The sequence below is a fragment of the Triturus cristatus genome, chromosome 7 (assembly GCF_964204655.1).
Source record: "Triturus cristatus chromosome 7, aTriCri1.1, whole genome shotgun sequence".
NCBI classification, from domain to species: domain Eukaryota; kingdom Metazoa; phylum Chordata; class Amphibia; order Caudata; family Salamandridae; genus Triturus; species Triturus cristatus.
The window spans coordinates 1,022,096,641-1,022,114,924 of NC_140590.1; the positions used below are offsets into that span (position 1 = coordinate 1,022,096,641).

An 18,284-nucleotide genomic window follows, 5' to 3' on the forward strand; every position below is an offset into this window, starting at 1 on the left:
CAAAAAAGAAGTTGACGAAGTCAAAACATCTCCCTCAGGCGAGACCTTATTCCGCTTAGGGTCTCATTGGCTGGGCGTTCTTTGTTGGTGAGCGCTATCAATCGAGTCATTCTGTTCTCACAGGTTGGTGCAAAATTGCTGTCATAGTTACACATTTGCGAAATCTCTCGGGTTTTGATTTTCGAAATCTGGTCACCCCACCTAATTTGTACGCTTACAATTCCTTATTTACTGGTATTTTTTTCCTGATTCATTCGTCTCCTACATATGTTCGGACTCACGTTGCAGTCAGATTAAAAAAGCAACGCACCATTCCAAAATGGCCGTCATATTGGCGTGCACTATCGCTTACTTTTATGCAGTCTAGCTGTTAGTCGATCTTGTCAATTCCTCTCTCGCGTGATTAAGGATGGGAATTTACAGAAACGGAAGTGATGCGTGCTCTCTTTTCCGGCGGCCATTGTCGGTGTGCAGCTGGGTAAGAAGTGGCTGAGGAATAGAAACTTTCACAATCGGACACCATCCTCACCCTTAGCCATGCACGAGAGGCCGTGCAATATGGGGAACGGATGAAAGGGTCATGTCCGAACTTGTGGGAGTTATAATGGGGACTAGTGCCTGGAAAAAGATTCAGCTATTCCCTTCCGGAGTTGTAACTGGCTTGCAGTCCTCCTCCGATTTTGTCGTGCATTGCCATGAGTATAATTTGCCAGTGTCATAAACGTCTCTAAGACTTAAGAGTGCAGTATTTATACGACAGTTGAACACCTTTACACCCTATCCTCAAAACTTTATCGTTGGCGTTTGCCCTTTGATGTAGCATGTGCCCTGTTTATGCTTTCCGTTATCGTTTATTTTATCTCCCGTTCTGTTGAAATTTTTGCCTCGCTTCTATCTTATATTCTGTTTTTAAGTAATATTTGGAAGGCACGAGTGGTGACGCATCTTGTCATCTAGACTAGACCCTCGGAGTATGCTTTTTCTCATAGTAGTGGTACACTTGTTTTTTGTTATCTAACGTGACTGTATATGTGAACCATCTTGCTATGCCCCCGGAGCTTTTCGTTACTGAATTAAAACGAGTGCACGTTTTCCTGGAATAACCGGACTCTAGATGTGTTTTACTGATCTTTTAACTTTGAGACCTAATGTTTTCACGTATTTCCTCTACCCCCGTGATGTTTGGTTTTACTTTAACAAGCCATTTCAAGAAAGTGTGTTTTCTGAAGACCATTTCCTAGTCCCCTCCACGTTTCTTGCACTACGTAGCTTTCTGTACTTTGTGAGGTGTGACTTGTTTTTCCGAGCCCTGCTACCTGACCCATTTCGCTGCCTATCCTATTTTCCTAATAACTACGTGCATTGGTGGATGTCTCAGGATGTGTCACCGTTGGTGCGTGTAAATGCTTCACGTGCAGGTGTGTGTGTGTGTGAAAGCAGCCTTTTGCCTCTTCGTTTGGGAAGTAGTGGTAACGATGGAGACCTTGTATGCTGTGGTATTGACAGTTTGAATGCGGTTCTCCTATTGCGTTAACAACCATCAAGGCCTGCATTTCACTAAACTGCAGATTTTTCTTTACGTAATGGTTTGACACCTGAGTTTTCTATGTTGCCAATTTTGGGTATGTGGTCTTACTGGTTTCTAAACTGGTGGTTTGCGTCTCTGTCGCTCTTTTATTTCTTTACACCACCAAGAACCTTTTTTTAACTCTACGTTTTGCAAGCTTTTAGAACAATGAATGATTTAGCGAGATAAGCATATCGAGACGCTGCATGATTCTGCCCTCCCACCAGTTGGAAAACGGCCCACCTGATTAGTTGGAGATAAATGCCTTTTTGAAATCTGTCCAAGGTCCGTTAAACCAGTCCATTAGAGATTTTTTTTAGAATCAATTGAAACGTGGCTTGTCCTTCCAGCACACTTTTGCCAAACGTTTTGTGCCGTTATTTTTACGGTGGTTTCCACTATTTCAAACCGATATTAAATGTATTAAAGCAAAATTTGATTGTTGAAAAAGTGCATGAATCACTGGAACCTGTCTGAAGTTCATGGGTTAATTCATTTTTTTGTTAGTAAGTTACCATTTTGCATTCTTATCATTTTATGCAGCCATCATGAAGTTCAGTCCCTTTGTAACCTCTGACCGCAGCAAGAACCGCAAGAGACACTTCAATGCGCCCTCCCACGTGCGCAGGAAGATAATGTCCTCTCCTCTGTCCAAGGAGTTAAGGCAAAAGTACAATGTCCGTTCCATGCCAATCCGCAAGGATGATGAGGTCCAGGTGGGTACATTACATTGCTTTATAAGCCATATGGCAAGCAGTTTTTGAATGGAGTCGTGAAGCATGTTTTTGCTTCATTTTGTCAGAATGTAAGTCTTGGGTGTAATAAGTCTCTATTGTTAACGATTTGCCACGGCTATCCTGAATAGGCTTTATTTTCACCACTCCCAGTGGTAACTATCCAAGCGAATATTAAATGGAAGCTCGCTTGTATCCATCATTATTCATTTTCCACGTTTCTGTGAATTCCATCCCCTCTATAATTTAGTGGTAATCTGTATTGTTTCCATCTTGTTTATACTTTTTTTTTTTAAATGCTGAATTTGGTTTTGATCACCAACCATAGTGCCTCAGATTCTAATGTTATTAAGAAGTGCAGTGAATCTGTCATTTGTGCTGACCTCTATTTTTGGGTTCCAGAGTAGTGTGCTACTTGCTAAGGAGTGCATCAGTGTCTTGCGAGGGATAGTAAGATATATAAATACAATTTACTGTTAAACCAAATGGCTTGACCAAATTATTGCACGTTTACCGTAACTTTCATGGAAGACATTGGACTATTGAGTGTGCATTACACGGCATATGGTTTCAGTGTGGTTGCGTGCTTCTCAAATGGGCTAAAAAATGCTGTGGTAACCAGTATTGCGGTACTTGACGATCCTAGAATGTTAAAATGGAAACATTTATTTGTAATAAAACCATCACCAAGGTGTTTTAATAGGGGCGTAAAACTTAAATCCTCTCAAATTGTTAAACATGCATTCTGATGTTTTGCAGTGGGGAAAAACATCCACTTTTGCTTTATTTATGAATGTTTCTACACATGCTGATTAAAACGTAGTATCTTGAACACATTTGCATAACGGCACGCTTGCTTACTCCTGTCCTCTGTTGGGTATAGAAGAGTGCTTCTTATTGATAAAGGGACTAAAGTTGGACAGCATTTCTGGAGGCAGCTGTTCAGACTAAACTGCTGAGCTGCCATGATCTAGTATTGTATCTGTCTGCATTGGCACTTACTTGTTAAATTCTGCCTCTGAGAGAGTCTGTGTATCCAGTAATTTGCTCCTTTATTTCTGTTGCGCCTGCACACTTTTTCTATTAGAAAATTCAGCAGACGCAATCTCTGGGAAACTTGATCAACTCGATACTAAAATACGCACCAGACACAGATTTCAACACTGAGTGAAATAAGAGTACTGTGACATTTGATATATAATCGCGTGTATGAGTGGTTAGACCTGTTAATTCAAATAAAGTATGTATGATAAAACAGTGAGCAGTGGTAGTGTTTTGGGCAGCCTGTCGTGTTCTCAACATAAACAACTCCTTAATCACTCCGTGGCATTAGGGCACTCCCACCATTAAATACTCGCCACCTGAAATGCCAAGAATGGCAAATTAACTTGGTGTATTTTTTTAAACTGCATTTTTTTTGTTCACATTTTGCTGCACGATTAATATATGTAAATATTTATGTACAGATGTTTCGTTAAAAGCATCTCTAATAGTTGTAACCTCGGGTATGGTTGGCACATATGTTTTAAGATTATTGCGTTTTGCTAGAGAAACTATACTGCAAGCTTCTCATTAGTCCTGAAAGCTGATTAAATTGTGGAAGAGCATTCTGGTGGCCTGCTAATCAGGTTTGCATCACTATCTATGATTTTTTGGGTGTTTGTTTTACAAAGCATGATCTTTGTCTTTACTGATTTGATTAATTTCCAAAGGTTAGCTAGTTTGATAATCGAAACCTTGTGTATGAAGTTTATCATTATGAAGTTATTAGTGGTGATGGCAGTCTTCCCTTAATCACAAGCCATTCTAGTGTGACTAGGGAATTCTTGTCGGGGAAGAACATTGGGGCGATAAACAGATGTGACATTCCTGTTGAAAAGTAAATGTTAAAGGGCATTTTATATAAAATTGTGACTTCAAAATGCCTTTTTTATCTTTCAGGTCGTACGGGGACACTACAAAGGTCAGCAGATTGGCAAAGTAGTTCAGGTTTACAGAAAAAAGTATGTAATCTACATTGAGCGTGTACAGCGTGAAAAGGCCAATGGAACAACTGTCCATGTTGGAATTCACCCTAGCAAGGTAGAAATGCATTCTTGCTTTTGATCTTTAAAAGTTAAAAATTATGTGCTTGAACTGATTTTTGAAAATTGCTCAGTTCAATTGACCTTGTATTGATTTTTGAACCTCTGTATGAAGTATATTCAGTCCATGTATCGTTCTACCACAATGTTTGTTTTCCCCCCTCTTATCAAATTATTACTAATCTAGTTTGGTCAGTGTGTGCTAAGTTCGTTCGGATGTCTTGGGTGCATCTTTGTGTACTCTGGCATTACAGCATGTACTTTTAGACCTTTAGGTAGGTTTATATAAAGACTTGTGTAGGTTTTACTGGGATTTTTATAATTCATATTTTAGGCATATGATTGTGCCACCTAATTACTATATCATAAAGGTCTATTTGTGCCCTGTTGCTAGACCCAATTCTGATATGAGTATCCTAAACAGAACAAACTTGAAAAGTTTTGCTAGATAATAACATGCAACTGACACCATAAGATACTGATAAATGATTTCACAAAATACTAGCCAGCTAAAACTATTGATTTGAAGTAAAAGCTTTGACCTGACGACTGTTTGAACTTTTCATTTCCATTTGATATAGTATGTTTCATTCCTCCGGCCGCATTTATGGTTGTAGTTAACAAAGTAGTGATTAGGCTACAATCGATGCTGTTCGGTTTTTTTTTTTCTTGTAGAAAGACACATTATGCAACAGGGTTGACTAACTCGCTTGCCAAGGAAAAGCACATTACCCCCTTCATTCTGTGGTGTTCAACTCTTTTGCCTAATTAATGCCTCTTGATATATGCACTAAGTGTTGAAATGCTATATAAAATAAATAGGCTGTTTAGAGACCTATAAATCTTACAAAATCTAACTCCTATCAAAATTATTTTACCCCGAACGATTACTAATCAAACATGCACTACAGTCAAACCTGCCCAGTCACCTCCCTGCCTGACGCTCCTAGACGGCTTATTTGCCAGATGGAGCTATATCTTTGACACAAACTGAAAAATAATACTCCATATCCTTTGACACTGGAGACTGGCTGGAGCTGGACGAGGAGTGGCAGAAGGCTCTTGCCTCCCTAAAGGAGGTTGCAATCTCTTCCAGATTACGCCTGGTCCAGTTAAAGATCCTCCATCGGGTATATGTTTCTGCACCAACCCTGGTTAAAATGGGGAAAGAGGGATGAGGGTAATTGTAGGTGTGGGCAGCTTGGCTCCTTTATGCATATACTGTGGGAGTGCCCACTTATTCTGTCCTACTGGTCACGAGTGCACAAATGTAGGAGTCAAGTGTTGGGGGTGGTGTTACGGCCAGAAGCTCAGATGTCTGTTGAATATATGAGAGCCCACTGACCTCAACAGTAAGGATAAAATCTGGGATGCACTGTGCCAAATGATAACCAAACGGAACATTACGCTGCTTTGGGGAGCAGGTGAACCGCCCAGGGTTGACTCCTGGAAAAAGTGTATGTTCAGGGGAAAAAACAGTATTTCCCCTGGCTATCCCAGGAAATGGTCTTCTATATGGAATGAATGGAAGATCTTTTGAAGTATGTATACATTTTCAATGCCCTGTAATGTCGACTTCTTATGGTTCAAAAAGGGGGAAAAAACAATTGATTGTGCAGTAAAATGCAGAAATACCTACACAGCAGAGTAGTTTTATAGCATGTACTAATGTTGCCCATGTTCAAAAAGGTTACATGTATGCTTAGCCATCTAGAGCTTTCTACAGAATGACTCCACAAAGAGGCGAATAATCTGAGCTAGGAGGTTTACAATATACTCCCCCTTTAAGTGGAGTAATTGTTTTAGTTTTCTTTCAGTGTATTGTGCGAACATCATAATTAATACTGTTTCCTCTAAGAAAGATGTTAATCTTCATGTTGGGTGGTGTATTCCAGCTCATACTGATTGGCAGTGTCCGGTAGGGATAATTTGAACATATTGAAAGGAATTGCAGCAATAATGAATATTGCAACATGGCTGTTAAGGATTTGTATAGCTCACTAATCACCCGGGAGGATAGTTGAAACCCTATTTTTTAAGGATGTTTCTAATATTGCAGGGCAGTAATTTGAGTTCACAGGAAAACAAATTGGCAGACTTATGTGGTGATAAATGGCTGTATTCAAAACTCGGTTGTAAAACTTTCACAACCATACCTAATCTGAGAGAGCGCAATTTGAACCAATTTGTCATAAGAATTCCTGGTTAGACAGACATTCATCAACTACAAAAGTACATCCATTAAAGTTCAGGACTAACAAAGCGCCTCAATCCTATTAGGGTTTGGAAATATTGGGCAACTATTTTGTTTCGTGCATACCCGTTCTAGATATAATCAAATTTGTTAGCTTGCTTAGTCGTATTACCTATGCAAAGGATAGGTAGTCTTGAACTACAGCAGTTATGGAAGGGGGGTGGGATTTAATATAACCTGGCCTACATTGCGCACACAATTGGATTGAACATTGGTGTAGATTTGCATCTAATTTTGCTAACGTTTGAGATACCGCACACCTTTTTCCTTTTAGTAATGTATTATTTTGTGATACTGTCTAGTTATGTTTTGGGTGGAATATGAATTCTACAAAGTATTAGGAATTTGTGTATACATTTGAGTCTAGAACTGTTAAGTTTTTAACATGGAGGTGAACATACTGGATGTTTAGACAATCCTTTGAATTGTGGTATTTGTGTACTTAATTCAGAAGTTAATATGAAATAGTTGACATGATTTCACTTTTGAATTTATCAGGCACCTTTGAACAGCTTCTCCAAGTTTAGGTAGTTTTACAATGGTGAAAAATGCTTGCCCTTTTGTAATGTAACGCAAGATGGTGGTTAATTTTTGTTGTGAGTACCTGAGATTCTTTCTTAATTCCCTGGGTGTACATTTCTTGAATAGATGTTAAGCCATTGAATCCTGAAGATGCACAAAGATTCGGATGAAATGTGGGGTTCTCTTTATGTCCACTGGGCTTGAAAATGTTGCTGAATAAAATATTTTACTTGCCGTCACCCAATTTTGCACTTGTTTTGGCTGTAATGGGAAGGAGAGGCATAACTGGAAAATGTATTTTCAGCTTTTGGCTGTTGGTCAGCAGAATTTTAAATGTGGCACATGTACACTCTTTATGGAAAAAGGTGTGCCCTGCATGCTGACCTACGTTTTAAAACAACTTTTAGTTTAAAAATACAAATCTCTGGAGGAACATCTTTCCATGAATTGCCACACAACAGTATTGTACATTAAATGTTTGGTTGTGCTTCAACATCCAGCCATTTTAAATGCTGGACTGCAGGTGCCCTAGGTTCTTTTAAACAGTCTTACCTTTTATGTCAACAGCTTCAGTGAAATGAACCTGAATTTGCGTAATTAGTTAGGCGTTTTTGTGACAAATCTGTGTTGATTACATGTTGCATTTATATAAAGTTTGTTTCCTTTTGACAGATAAATGTTGAAAACGTGGATTTTACCATCTGAACAAAATTGTTACATTAAAATATGTTACTAGTTAATTTCCACACGAGTCTACTGTACATTTGCAGTCCATTTTAGAAGTTTGAGCTAGAAATCTGCTTTCCATAATTTGGAAATTAAGATGCTGGCAGTGATGGTGTAAGCTACAGCAAAGCAGTGTTTATGCAGAAAAATCGGCACCATTTGCTCTGTTTGACGGTGTACTGCACCAGATGACTTTTCACCTAGCAGTTTTCAACTATGCTTACTCCCAAGTAGCATTGTCCAATAGAGTTAAAACAGTTACTCTTTCTTTTCCCCCCCACTATGAAATGCAATGTTTCCAGATTTGGTATTTAAGCTGGTAATTTAGAAGTGGTCCGCAGTCTGTTACTCTATTTTACGTGAAAGTGCAAAATATTAGACTGCCAGGATATTGAGCCGAAGTGGTTGTGTTCTAGAGGTTATTATGTGTGTTTTGCCTAGTCTGTTGGATTGCTACTACTTAGAACCTGTAGTATTGTCAAAGAATAGTCCACTTTAAAATAGGAAGGGTATAATGCAGGTTTGGTACAGTGAGTCCAGGGTTGTGGAATTTAACAAAATATCTACTTGTCTATGGGGCAGGCTGCTTAATAAATCTACTTGTCCTGTAACAAGATCCACTTGTACCTTTTGGTGTCCTGTAGTGTGGTGACAAATTATGGCAGAAATCTCATTCTAAAATAGGTCCTCTGATTATGCCAGGGCTCATACCATAGTAGTGTTTAAATACTCGCAATCCCCTTATGTTGCCACATTTCTGCAGATTACATACTAGGGCTGAAGGTAGTTGTAAGCGATAGTTCCAGGGTTAGAATGCCCTTTTGGGTCTGTGCAAACCTACTAACTTGCATGTGTTAAGGGTTTCCGACAACTTTTCTCTAATCTTTTCCCATACTGAGATCTTGAAAAATGACTCCTGACAATGGCAGATGTAAACCTTCTTCCAGAGTTGGGGGCAAAAAACAGGTTGGAGAGAAAAGTGAACTTGCAAACACTCAGATTTTCGCATGAGCAAATCTCAGGCATATTTGTTCATTCTAAAGTGCAGTTCACAAATATTTTCTAGAAGTACTATTTCTTGTCCTACTTCTGTAAATTCTTGAATTCACAAAAGCCATATAACTGCACTTAATGCAAGGACATATACCATGGGTGCACTTTTGAGACTTTCGTTAATAATTGGGCCCCTAATTTGGTCTGGCATGGACCATGACCTTTTGCGTTTATTAAAATTCTGTCTGTCAGCTGGCTTCACTGTGAGTGGATGCAAAAACAGTTGGACAGAATGCAGAACAATGTCATACATTCACCCCAATACAGAGATCTGGGCCTAAATCCATAGTTTTTTTTTTTTTTGTGCTCACCATGCCATTCCAGTTTGAACCCAGCCATATGCAAATCAGTCTGGACTCTGTGCCTCATGGGAACAGTCCAGCCCAAACTGCCAAGCCAGGTCCTCCCTGGACTGGAAACAAGCATCCTAGGACCGGTTTTGGGGTTTCACCCCTCTTCAGCCAGGATAGCTTGATTCCAGTGGCATGGAGAGCACGGGACCCACGTCTGAGCATACCCGTCCCACTCGGGGTGCCAAATGCAAAAACAGTTGAAGCACCGAATGCAGAACAATGTCATACATTCACCCCAGTACAGAGATCTGGGCCTAAATTCATTTTTTTTTTTTTTGCTCACCTGAAGGGGGGGGGGGGGGGGTGAAACCCCGAAACCGGTCCTAGGATGTGCGCGCCTCGCTCTCCCTCTCCAGTGCAGCATGCCTCACCCCTCCTCGACCACAGAGCGCATCCCCGTGATCGCTTTCGTGGCCGCGGTGTTTAGCTGTCTTGCTCGTGCACTTCTCTCCCCTGCGTTTTTCGCTCACCCGTATGCTTCTCCCCATTGCCTCCGCTTCTCCCGCGATCCCCATGTTGCTTTCAGGTCCCTCCCGCCCTCTACCCTCCTTGTTATTTCTAAGCGCGAGGATGTCTTTCTGGTAAATCTATCTTTGTCCGAGCCAGGATACAGAGGGACATTTCTCGTGCTGTAATGATCCCACTTCAAAGCGCATGTTTCAAAGGGGAGCAGAGACTGGATGTAGGTGGGACAATGACGAGCGGGCCTGTCTTCTTAAAGGGGCTGAATTGTTCATCCAGAAAAACTGCTGAGGACTTCTTTCTAGAATATTGCACATAGCGCTGCACTCTGCCAGTGGCGTAGCAAGGGTGCTATGCACCTTAATGCAAGAAAGGAACACGGGCATTTGGACCATGGCGTGATATGAAAAGATAGACATAATTGAGGTGCAATAAGCGCATAAAATCCGTGGACCCTGGTGCCACTGCACCGGCTGCACTGTTAGGCTCGAGTCTCCAAGTAATTCTGTTTGTCTTTTCCTCTTTCCTATCCTCAGTCCTCTCGCATTCTTTTCACCCTTTCAACTGCCTATGCATTCCCGTCTCTTTTTCTCCTGTTTCTCATTTATCCTGATCTCCTACTCTAACTTTCTCTTTCCTCGCTCCCCTTAAATCCATTATTTTATATTTCCTTTTACTCTCCACCCTAAGCCGGCTCCATTCTGTCTTCAACGTGCATCCAACCCTTCTCTGCCCCAACATTCTCTTAATCTACCTGTTCTCCTTCACTTGTTGTCGTATCTGTACATTTTTATCTATCTTGTATTTGCTTCACTCTCCACTTTCCATCTCCATCCTCTTGTTCTCTCTCTGACCTCATTGTTTGTGGGCCTATTCTCTTCCTTCTTTTTGCTCACCCTTTTGTCCTCCCTTTCTGTCACTTTTTCCCCTCCATTCTTTCTTTCACCACTTCCTTTTCTTTAATTTTTTTCCTACTCTTTCGCACGGTCCGTTTCTTGATTTTCCTCTGTTCTTCCTAACCATTTCACTCTTTCACCCCTCTCTCCATGCCCCAAGTCTGAATATAGTGCAGGTTAAGGTTTTGTCATTCAGAGCAAGTGACCTGTAGTTTCTGCAACAAGTACAGGCTAGGCAGCTTCACTCCCCCCGGATCCCCCTACCTTCAGGCCCTGGTTTCACTGCACCCTCCGCACCACAGATAGCTACACCCTTGTCCTTTGTGTCAACAGTAGCACCAAGGAAATTTGGCTCTGTAGCAACCAGTGCAGGATAGGCAGTCCTCCAGCGCCACCTCCAAGCCCTGTACCGCCGATACTACACCCATGTCCTCTGTCATCAGTACTAGTGAAATTTGGCTCTGTATATTTTGTGCTACAACTAGTTTCAGCTCGTGTGAGCTTTGTAACAGGTGTATTTTCAATACACTGCGTGGGTTGTACAATCGAGGTCAGGCTTCCTCTGGAGGGGTGTGCTTTGCATCTTCATAGGACAAATTCCGAAACCAATGTGCCTAAGAGACCTCTGGGCAGCAGTTTTCCAAAGCGAGGGCTATCAAGCCTTGTGTTTTACATGCAGGTCTGTAGGTCTTAGTACATATTCCAATTCGTCATGAGCCATAGAGGATGCCTGGTCGCCTCCTGTAGTTGTGTGAATTAAAGTAATCCAGTTCAATACTTAGTATATTCTTAGAACACACGTAACTTTAAATGCACGGTAGCTTTCAAAGTTTGAGGTACAAACGGGGCATCGCAGCAGCTCTTCTTGCTACTCCTGGTGCTGCAAGGGCCTGAGAGAACACACATCGACTTCTGCTATGTGGCAGTGGTTCCCAATTGAACACACTACAGTTGAAGCATCCTTAACCCCTTCCCAGAGGAGAGTCCTGAATCAGCCCTAGCCCTGACAACCCCCCCCCCCACCTCATTAACAAAGCCAACCCCCCCCCCCCCCCCTCCCTCCCAAACCAACCCAAACCAGAGCTCGAGGCCCTCCATGCATGATGAGAGAGAATGTAATCGAAACAAGCTTTGGCAAATTATGAATGTTGACATTCAGTTCATTTCCAGTAGGCACAGTGAGAGGCTTTATTCCATGTATGAGACTTTATGCTCCGAAGGAAAGTTGTGGCATTTACACAGGCTCACATAGATCTTTTAATTTGAGTAGACCAGTGAATGGTTAGACTTTCTCACTGTGTCCTGTTTAGTACTGTAGAAATGCAGGGCTTCAAGTTGATCATTTGGGCTGCATACATGAATTAATTGTGTGGATTGCATAGTTTATTTCTGAACCGAGTTATTGATTTGTGAGAATGTTTAATGAACATATTGATAGTCTAACTTGTATTGTTTGTACAGACAAACTCAAAAGTACAGGATTTTCTCATAGTAGCCGTTTATAATTTTAAGATTGAAAGATTTCACTGATTAATCTATGGTTTTTGGTATAACCCCAAATTCCAGCTTTTCCCCAATCTTTGTCTAACTGTCCTGAATAGAAATGATTGTGTATTGATCTGTTAACTCTCTTCCCTCATAGGTGGTGATCACCAGACTCAAGTTGGACAAAGATCGCAAAAAGATCTTGGAACGCAAATCCAAATCTCGCCAAGTTGGCAAGGAGAAGGGCAAATATAAGGAGGAAACCATTGAAAAAATGCAAGAGTAAAATCGTCTGCTGTATAGATTCAATAAAAAAACTGTCAAATCTGATGATCTTCGTAGTCCTGGGTGTTTAGTGAGCACAAGCCATAGGCTGTCCAATAAATACATCCTGACAACTGGTGTGCAGTGGTACAGCAAAAAAAAGCAGTTGCTCATGCCAGGAGACCTTACAAAAAACAATTCTCAAATGTTAGCCGATTTTCTTTCAGTAATAATCTTTGGATCCATTGATGTTCCGGGATGTTTCTGGTGGTAGAATTGATGTTGTAGTACAGTTTGTAAAGAGGTGGCTTTCACTTTCCTGAGGCTTTCTGGTGCCATTCATTTAGTCTCCGTAAGGGTCCTTCATGTCGGTCTTTATCTTCAGAGTCTAGCCTATTGTTACTATGCCTTCAGCCCATGTGGCTGGTTCCCATTGCATTGTTGCACTGGGGCCAACCGAGTTTAAAAAGGTTGTTCATTTCACTGGTAAGTAAATGTGCAGTTGCTCACTCCCTGTAGTTGATTTCCGATTACATTTCTACAGTTTCCCTCTCTTAATTTTCCCCACATTTTTTGTTTCTAAACCATGATCCTTGTTGTTTTGTCAGCTAATGAAATGACTTTCCCTCAAGTAAATTACAATTGCACTTACAAAGTATTATACATGTTCAAACTATGACCAGCTGTCGCTACTTCATAATTTGCTGGTCAGACTGAGCTTTGCAAACTGGTTACATAAGTAGGTTCCAAGCTCCAAATCATGAGTTGATGGTGTTTGTTGGTTAGTGTTCAGTCTCCAGTCAAATTAATTCATGGTCCTAAAGTTTTGGTAGTTTTGCCACTAAGATTAGCCTCACTTACGAATCACTTGTCTGTAAGGGGGTATGTTTTCTATGTGCTGTTTAGTAGTAAACACTCTGATCCATTTCCTCCGAATGCATGCCAGTCCACTCGTCCAAGTTGGCCAGCTGCCATCCAAGTTTTTCTGAAGACATCCTGCCTTTCTATTACTCTTTTTTTAGAGCACCATCCATGGCACTACTGAACTATGGAGCCAACCAATCTCGACATGCATATATCTCCACAGTATTATTTGCAATTCTAATACCAGAATTGTTTTGTGCTCTATGTTGGGGGGTTATAGAGCAAAAAACAATTTCAACACCACTAGACCACTCTCTCAACTTGGGGAAACTCTGATTTAGAAATCATGCATTGGTCTTTTTACTGAGATTTATTAATGAACAAGCTAACGGATGCCCATTAATTTGTTCCAATAGAATCATGATTGTTGTGACCCATCTATGCTACTCAGTCGGGTTGCTCCACCATTTCTTTTGCAAGGCGTGCTGGTGTTTCAGTGTACCCCATCCCATACAAAAGTCCCAAATTGACACATTGTAATTGCCAGCTATGAGAATTACTGAAACAATTGTTAAAGAACAATGAAGCAATAACAAAGTAATTCGAATACTGCTCAAATTATTCTTGTACAGCAGAAGAGTTTGACAAATTAGTCAACCATATTTCCCATCTCTAAGACATTATAGAATTATTATCACAAACTAGTTAAGAGCTGTGTTCTAGGAATATAGGCAAATGCCCAGTGTATGCTTCCCCTTTTCATCTGTAGAACAATTTAAATTTCAGTCCATTGTTCCTTCCCGACTAATTACCAATGCCAGTCACGCTCGGCCTACCACTCTCAGCTTCGTAACTGTTCCAGCAGATAATTTTCGTGCATTAACCTCTGTGCCCGCCTGCCTCTCCCATTTGACCTCCAAAGCGTTATTAGTGATTCATGTACCTCTTTCACTTCTTTCTGTGTTGTGTTGCAGATATGCAGGTTCACCCTGCAAGTCCCACGGTGCGCCACGGGCATGAGTCCAGGTGGCTAACACATCTGCCTGAAAGTCCCTTATGAAAACGCTGGCTGTTGCCCAAACCTTGTGCAGTATTGACAAATTATTTTCAAAAACACAAAAAAACTTGAGGGCAGTTGATTGCAGCCACCAAAACCGAATGCAGATGCCAATTTTGGGTACCAATTACCCCGGTACAGAGCCCTACCAGTGGATCCGGTCACTTAAACTTGAAGTATAACACCTCTTGGAAGGGTACCCCAGTCCATCTTGGCAGATATTGGCTGTGCACTGGAGTGGTAAATAATTGGCACTGTCCGCGTTTCTGGTGCATTTAATAAAACAGTCTGCCTTTGTGTCACTCAAGGATCCCTGTAGATGTCATGCAAATAGATCCTGATACATGAAGATCTTTCTTATGCACTGTTAGACCTTGCACCTTGGCGTGGGTCTCCCTTCCGTTTTTGCGGTTGCCTCGTGTGTTTTTGCTGGTGTTAGTTGCTCAGGGCACTGTGCCACTGCTGTCCAGTGCCACAGTGAAAGTGCTCTATTGTAAATTGATGTATGAATTTGTGATTCCATGATTGGTTGATTTGGTTTACCTGTCAGACCCTAGTGGAGTGCCCAGGGTTTGTAAATCCAAATATGCTGGTGGGCTTGCAGCACTGATTGTGCTACCTACAAAATCAGCCTGTAAAAGTGTCTCTAAGGTCTGCCATTGCAGAGCCTGCTTGCAGTCTGGTACTGTAATGCTGACTGGGCAAGTCCACCCACTTGCCAGTCCCTAAACCTTCTCTTTTCTTCATATAAGACACCCCTATGGTAGGCCCATGGGCAGGGTGCATTGTAAGGATAAGGTAGGATATGCCCTGGTGTGTGTGGCATGTTCTAATAGTGAATTACAGCTAATTTCGTCTTTCGCTATTGCAAGGCTACCTGTTTTCCCTAGGCCAGAATGGGCAGTTTGATTATTACATCTTATAATCCTGACTCTGGGAACATGGTAGAGATTCGAATTTAGTATGCCTGAACTCAGAATGATAAAATACATCTTTTAGTGAAGTTGGTTTTAACATTCTGTGTTTGAAAATGCCACTTTTAGAAAGTTATTTTCTTGTCTAACCATTCAAACCTGCCTCTGCTAGACTGTGTATTCCTTGTCTGGAGTTTGAGTGACAGGGCTGGGAAATTCCATTAAGCAGGGTGAGGTGGCCCAGTGGTGAATAGAGAGATCTGCATCTAGATGGGAGGGAGGAGTTGCACCTGGGACTTGAGTAGGGCTGTGCCTTTCCTCCACAATGATGGCTCCACCTCCTGTGGTGCGTCTGATGTCTCTGCCCTGCACTCTGACAGGAGGAGTCAGGTAAACAAAGTGCTCCAGGAGTGACCAGAACCAGTTTGAACAAGGCAAAGGCCCCTCTGCCCTCAGAGGACAAAGGATTTTGGGGTGTAAGTATTGGGACCCTGATCTCAAGAATTTAGATCACTTTGGGGAAACTAGAAGAAAACTCTGCTGAACAGAGGAACCAAGAAGAAGCTGAGGAGAAACTATCCCTGAAACGGGGATTGGCCTGCAGTGGTTGCATTACTGCCAAAGGGAGGAAAAAGGAACTGTGTGTGTACTTTTGCTCAACTTGTGGAGAAACTCCAAGGACTTGGAAAAGAGCTTGCCTCCTGCTGAAGTCTCAGGAACAACAGACGTCAACCCCCAGCTTCCCCAGAGTTCCTTGGAAGTGCCTGCTGCTATTTTGGGGCCTTCTGAGGGACTGCGTATCGCAAGGAGCTGGAAGCGTGATTTAAGAAGCGTGCCGCTGTTCGAGCTGTTGCATCGCGTAAAGGGTGTTGCCGCTGAAGTTGTCGCATTGAGCGGAAGCGTCTCGCATCTTCGAAGAAGTCTTGCAACGCCGAAGACACATGTCTCCATCACAGCCATCGTAGCGGACGCATTGCACTGCATCAAGGAAAGCACCTCGCATCCACATCGAAGCGTGCCGCCGTCTGAGCTGTTGTCGTCGCATCGCATAAAGGGTGTCGCCGCTGCAGCTGACTCATCGAATCGAGCCATCTCGCAACATGGGAGAAGCGTGCCGCATCTGGAAGATCTTCACGTCATTATTTCTTTGTACCAAACTTTCATCGCAGAAACATCGTTGCAACACTTTCATTGCCCTGCGTGTCGCATCTACAGGTACATTGACTTAGTGTCGAATTAAAGAGAACTAAGCTAAATTCTACCATCTTAAAGTAACAGTATTGTGGATTTTTGTCATTTATGGTCTTGTGGTAAATCTATATAATGAATATTTATTTTTGATTATAAAACCTATGTGGTGTCCATCTGTAGTGTTGTCACTTGATTACTGTGTGTGTTCATAAATGCTTTACACACTGCCCCTGAGATAAGCCTGTCTGCTCGTGCCAAGCTACCAAGGGGGTGAGCAGGGGTTATTTTAGGAATGTACCCCTTCGCCCTGACTAGAGGCGGGGGTCCCTATTTGTCACAGGTACCTACCTATGCCAACTAGAGACCCCCAAGTCTAACATGCACTATATCCAGATATGAAACTTTGGGAATTATCTAACATCCTCAAGGAATGTATCAAGCAACCAGTTTACGAGAGGAGTTCTTTCTCAAACCCAACAGCAATGTTTTGGTAGCTTATAAGGGAAGTTACTTGCTAAGGTTCTTTGCTTGCATTTCTACGGTAAGTGGCTTGTAACATTTAGTTGGATACGGTTTAGTAAAATTGGCTCCACAGAAGATAATGTGGTGGCACTTCGCTGCTGGTAAACAGTCAGGCCGAATAAACCATTCTCAGGTGTTCACATGGTAAATTATAGATTATAGCGCAGCTTTTGACAGTGTACTAGGTTGACTTGTCAAAGTTAAAATCCTGATGCACTTACTGTACCTTTATAGGGAATTTAATTCTTAGATGTGGTTCTGATAAAGTCAGCAAGATTTTACAGATAATGTTCTGGACCCAATTGGGCAGCCCGAGTTACACCTTCAGTCATTTAATGATTATTTAGGTCACCTTGTCAAAAATCGAAGCAGGGAATTTAGTGGCATACCAGAATAAGTACCTGGCAGATTGTTTTAGAAAATCAGTAGGATTTGAATGAAGGTGGTTATTAACTAGTTGGGAGTTCCTAAATCATGATTTTTTTTTTTTATTGGCAATGCCAGGGATTTACAGTTTACTGCGCTGGGGTAAGTTCCTCGTAATGACAAAACCTAAGATACATTTTACTTGAAACTTGGTGAAGCTATTGATACCGGACTTTTTTCATACGCAAGATACTTAAACTGAATTCTGTAAAATGGATGCCTACTCTTTATCTGATTACCTAAATGCCGACTTGAAAAAGAGCGTTAAACAATTCCCAAATGTTTCACTTCCTATATATCTGGTTCAGCAATCTGAAGGCACGTAAAAGCGGCATTGTGAATTAAAACTGGTGTTGTCGCTTCTATGGAAAGCATCTAGGGACTTCCAACTACTGTATACGCATCGTGTCTGCTAAACTGACCTTTTAATTGTAAATCGTCAGACTTTTCTGAGAAGCAGACTAGAGAACAAGTGAAACGTCGTACAGTAAAATATTTTTCTCTGCAACTAGCTGTCTTTGGTCAGTAAATCTTAACATTTGAGCAACGGTTTAGGATGTTCCTCTTCCAGATGCCTCGGTTTTATTTTAGTCATTTGTCCTCTGGCAGTGTATGTCAGTCATGCAAAATCCACAGCTTCCACCAGATCTAGACCTATTAGTTTTGAAACTTGGGTTCCGTCTGGACGAAAGCGTCGCAGTACAATATTTCACCGCTTGGGTGCTATTGATGTATCGCCATAAAGGTCACTTGCTATCAGGGCTACTGAATGGTATGTCACTGCATCTTGCACCAGTGCAAAAGCTGTCTTGTGCAGCTCGGGATCTACTCACGTCCCCAACCTTTCCCTCCACATCCTAGTCATCTCTGTATGTTCAGTGCAGGTGACCCTAGTCTTTGTCTCCAGGGG

At 41.7% G+C, this 18,284-nt stretch overlaps 1 protein-coding gene across 1 annotated transcript; it reads left to right on the top strand.

The window, feature by feature from the left end:
- The first annotated feature begins 361 nt into the window (after positions 1-361).
- On the top strand, positions 362-12,466 carry RPL26L1 (ribosomal protein L26 like 1). Its single transcript, XM_085618081.1, has 4 exons — positions 362-478; positions 2,111-2,283; positions 4,243-4,383; positions 12,294-12,466. Exons 2-4 carry the CDS (start codon positions 2,116-2,118, stop codon positions 12,420-12,422), a joined length of 438 nt encoding a protein of 145 aa, XP_085474207.1. The 5' UTR covers positions 362-478; positions 2,111-2,115; the 3' UTR covers positions 12,423-12,466.
- Positions 12,467-18,284: the final 5,818 nt, after the last annotated feature.

Excerpts from the sequence above, each read along its gene's own strand:
- RPL26L1 (XM_085618081.1), top strand. The coding sequence starts at position 2,116 with ATGAAGTTCAGTCCCTTTGTAACCTCTGACCGCAGCAAGAACCGCAAG. Across the intron at positions 2,284-4,242 it reads GCAAGGATGATGAGGTCCAG|GTCGTACGGGGACACTACAA; the intron begins GTGGGTACATTA and ends TTTATCTTTCAG. Across the intron at positions 4,384-12,293 it reads TTGGAATTCACCCTAGCAAG|GTGGTGATCACCAGACTCAA; the intron begins GTAGAAATGCAT and ends CTTCCCTCATAG.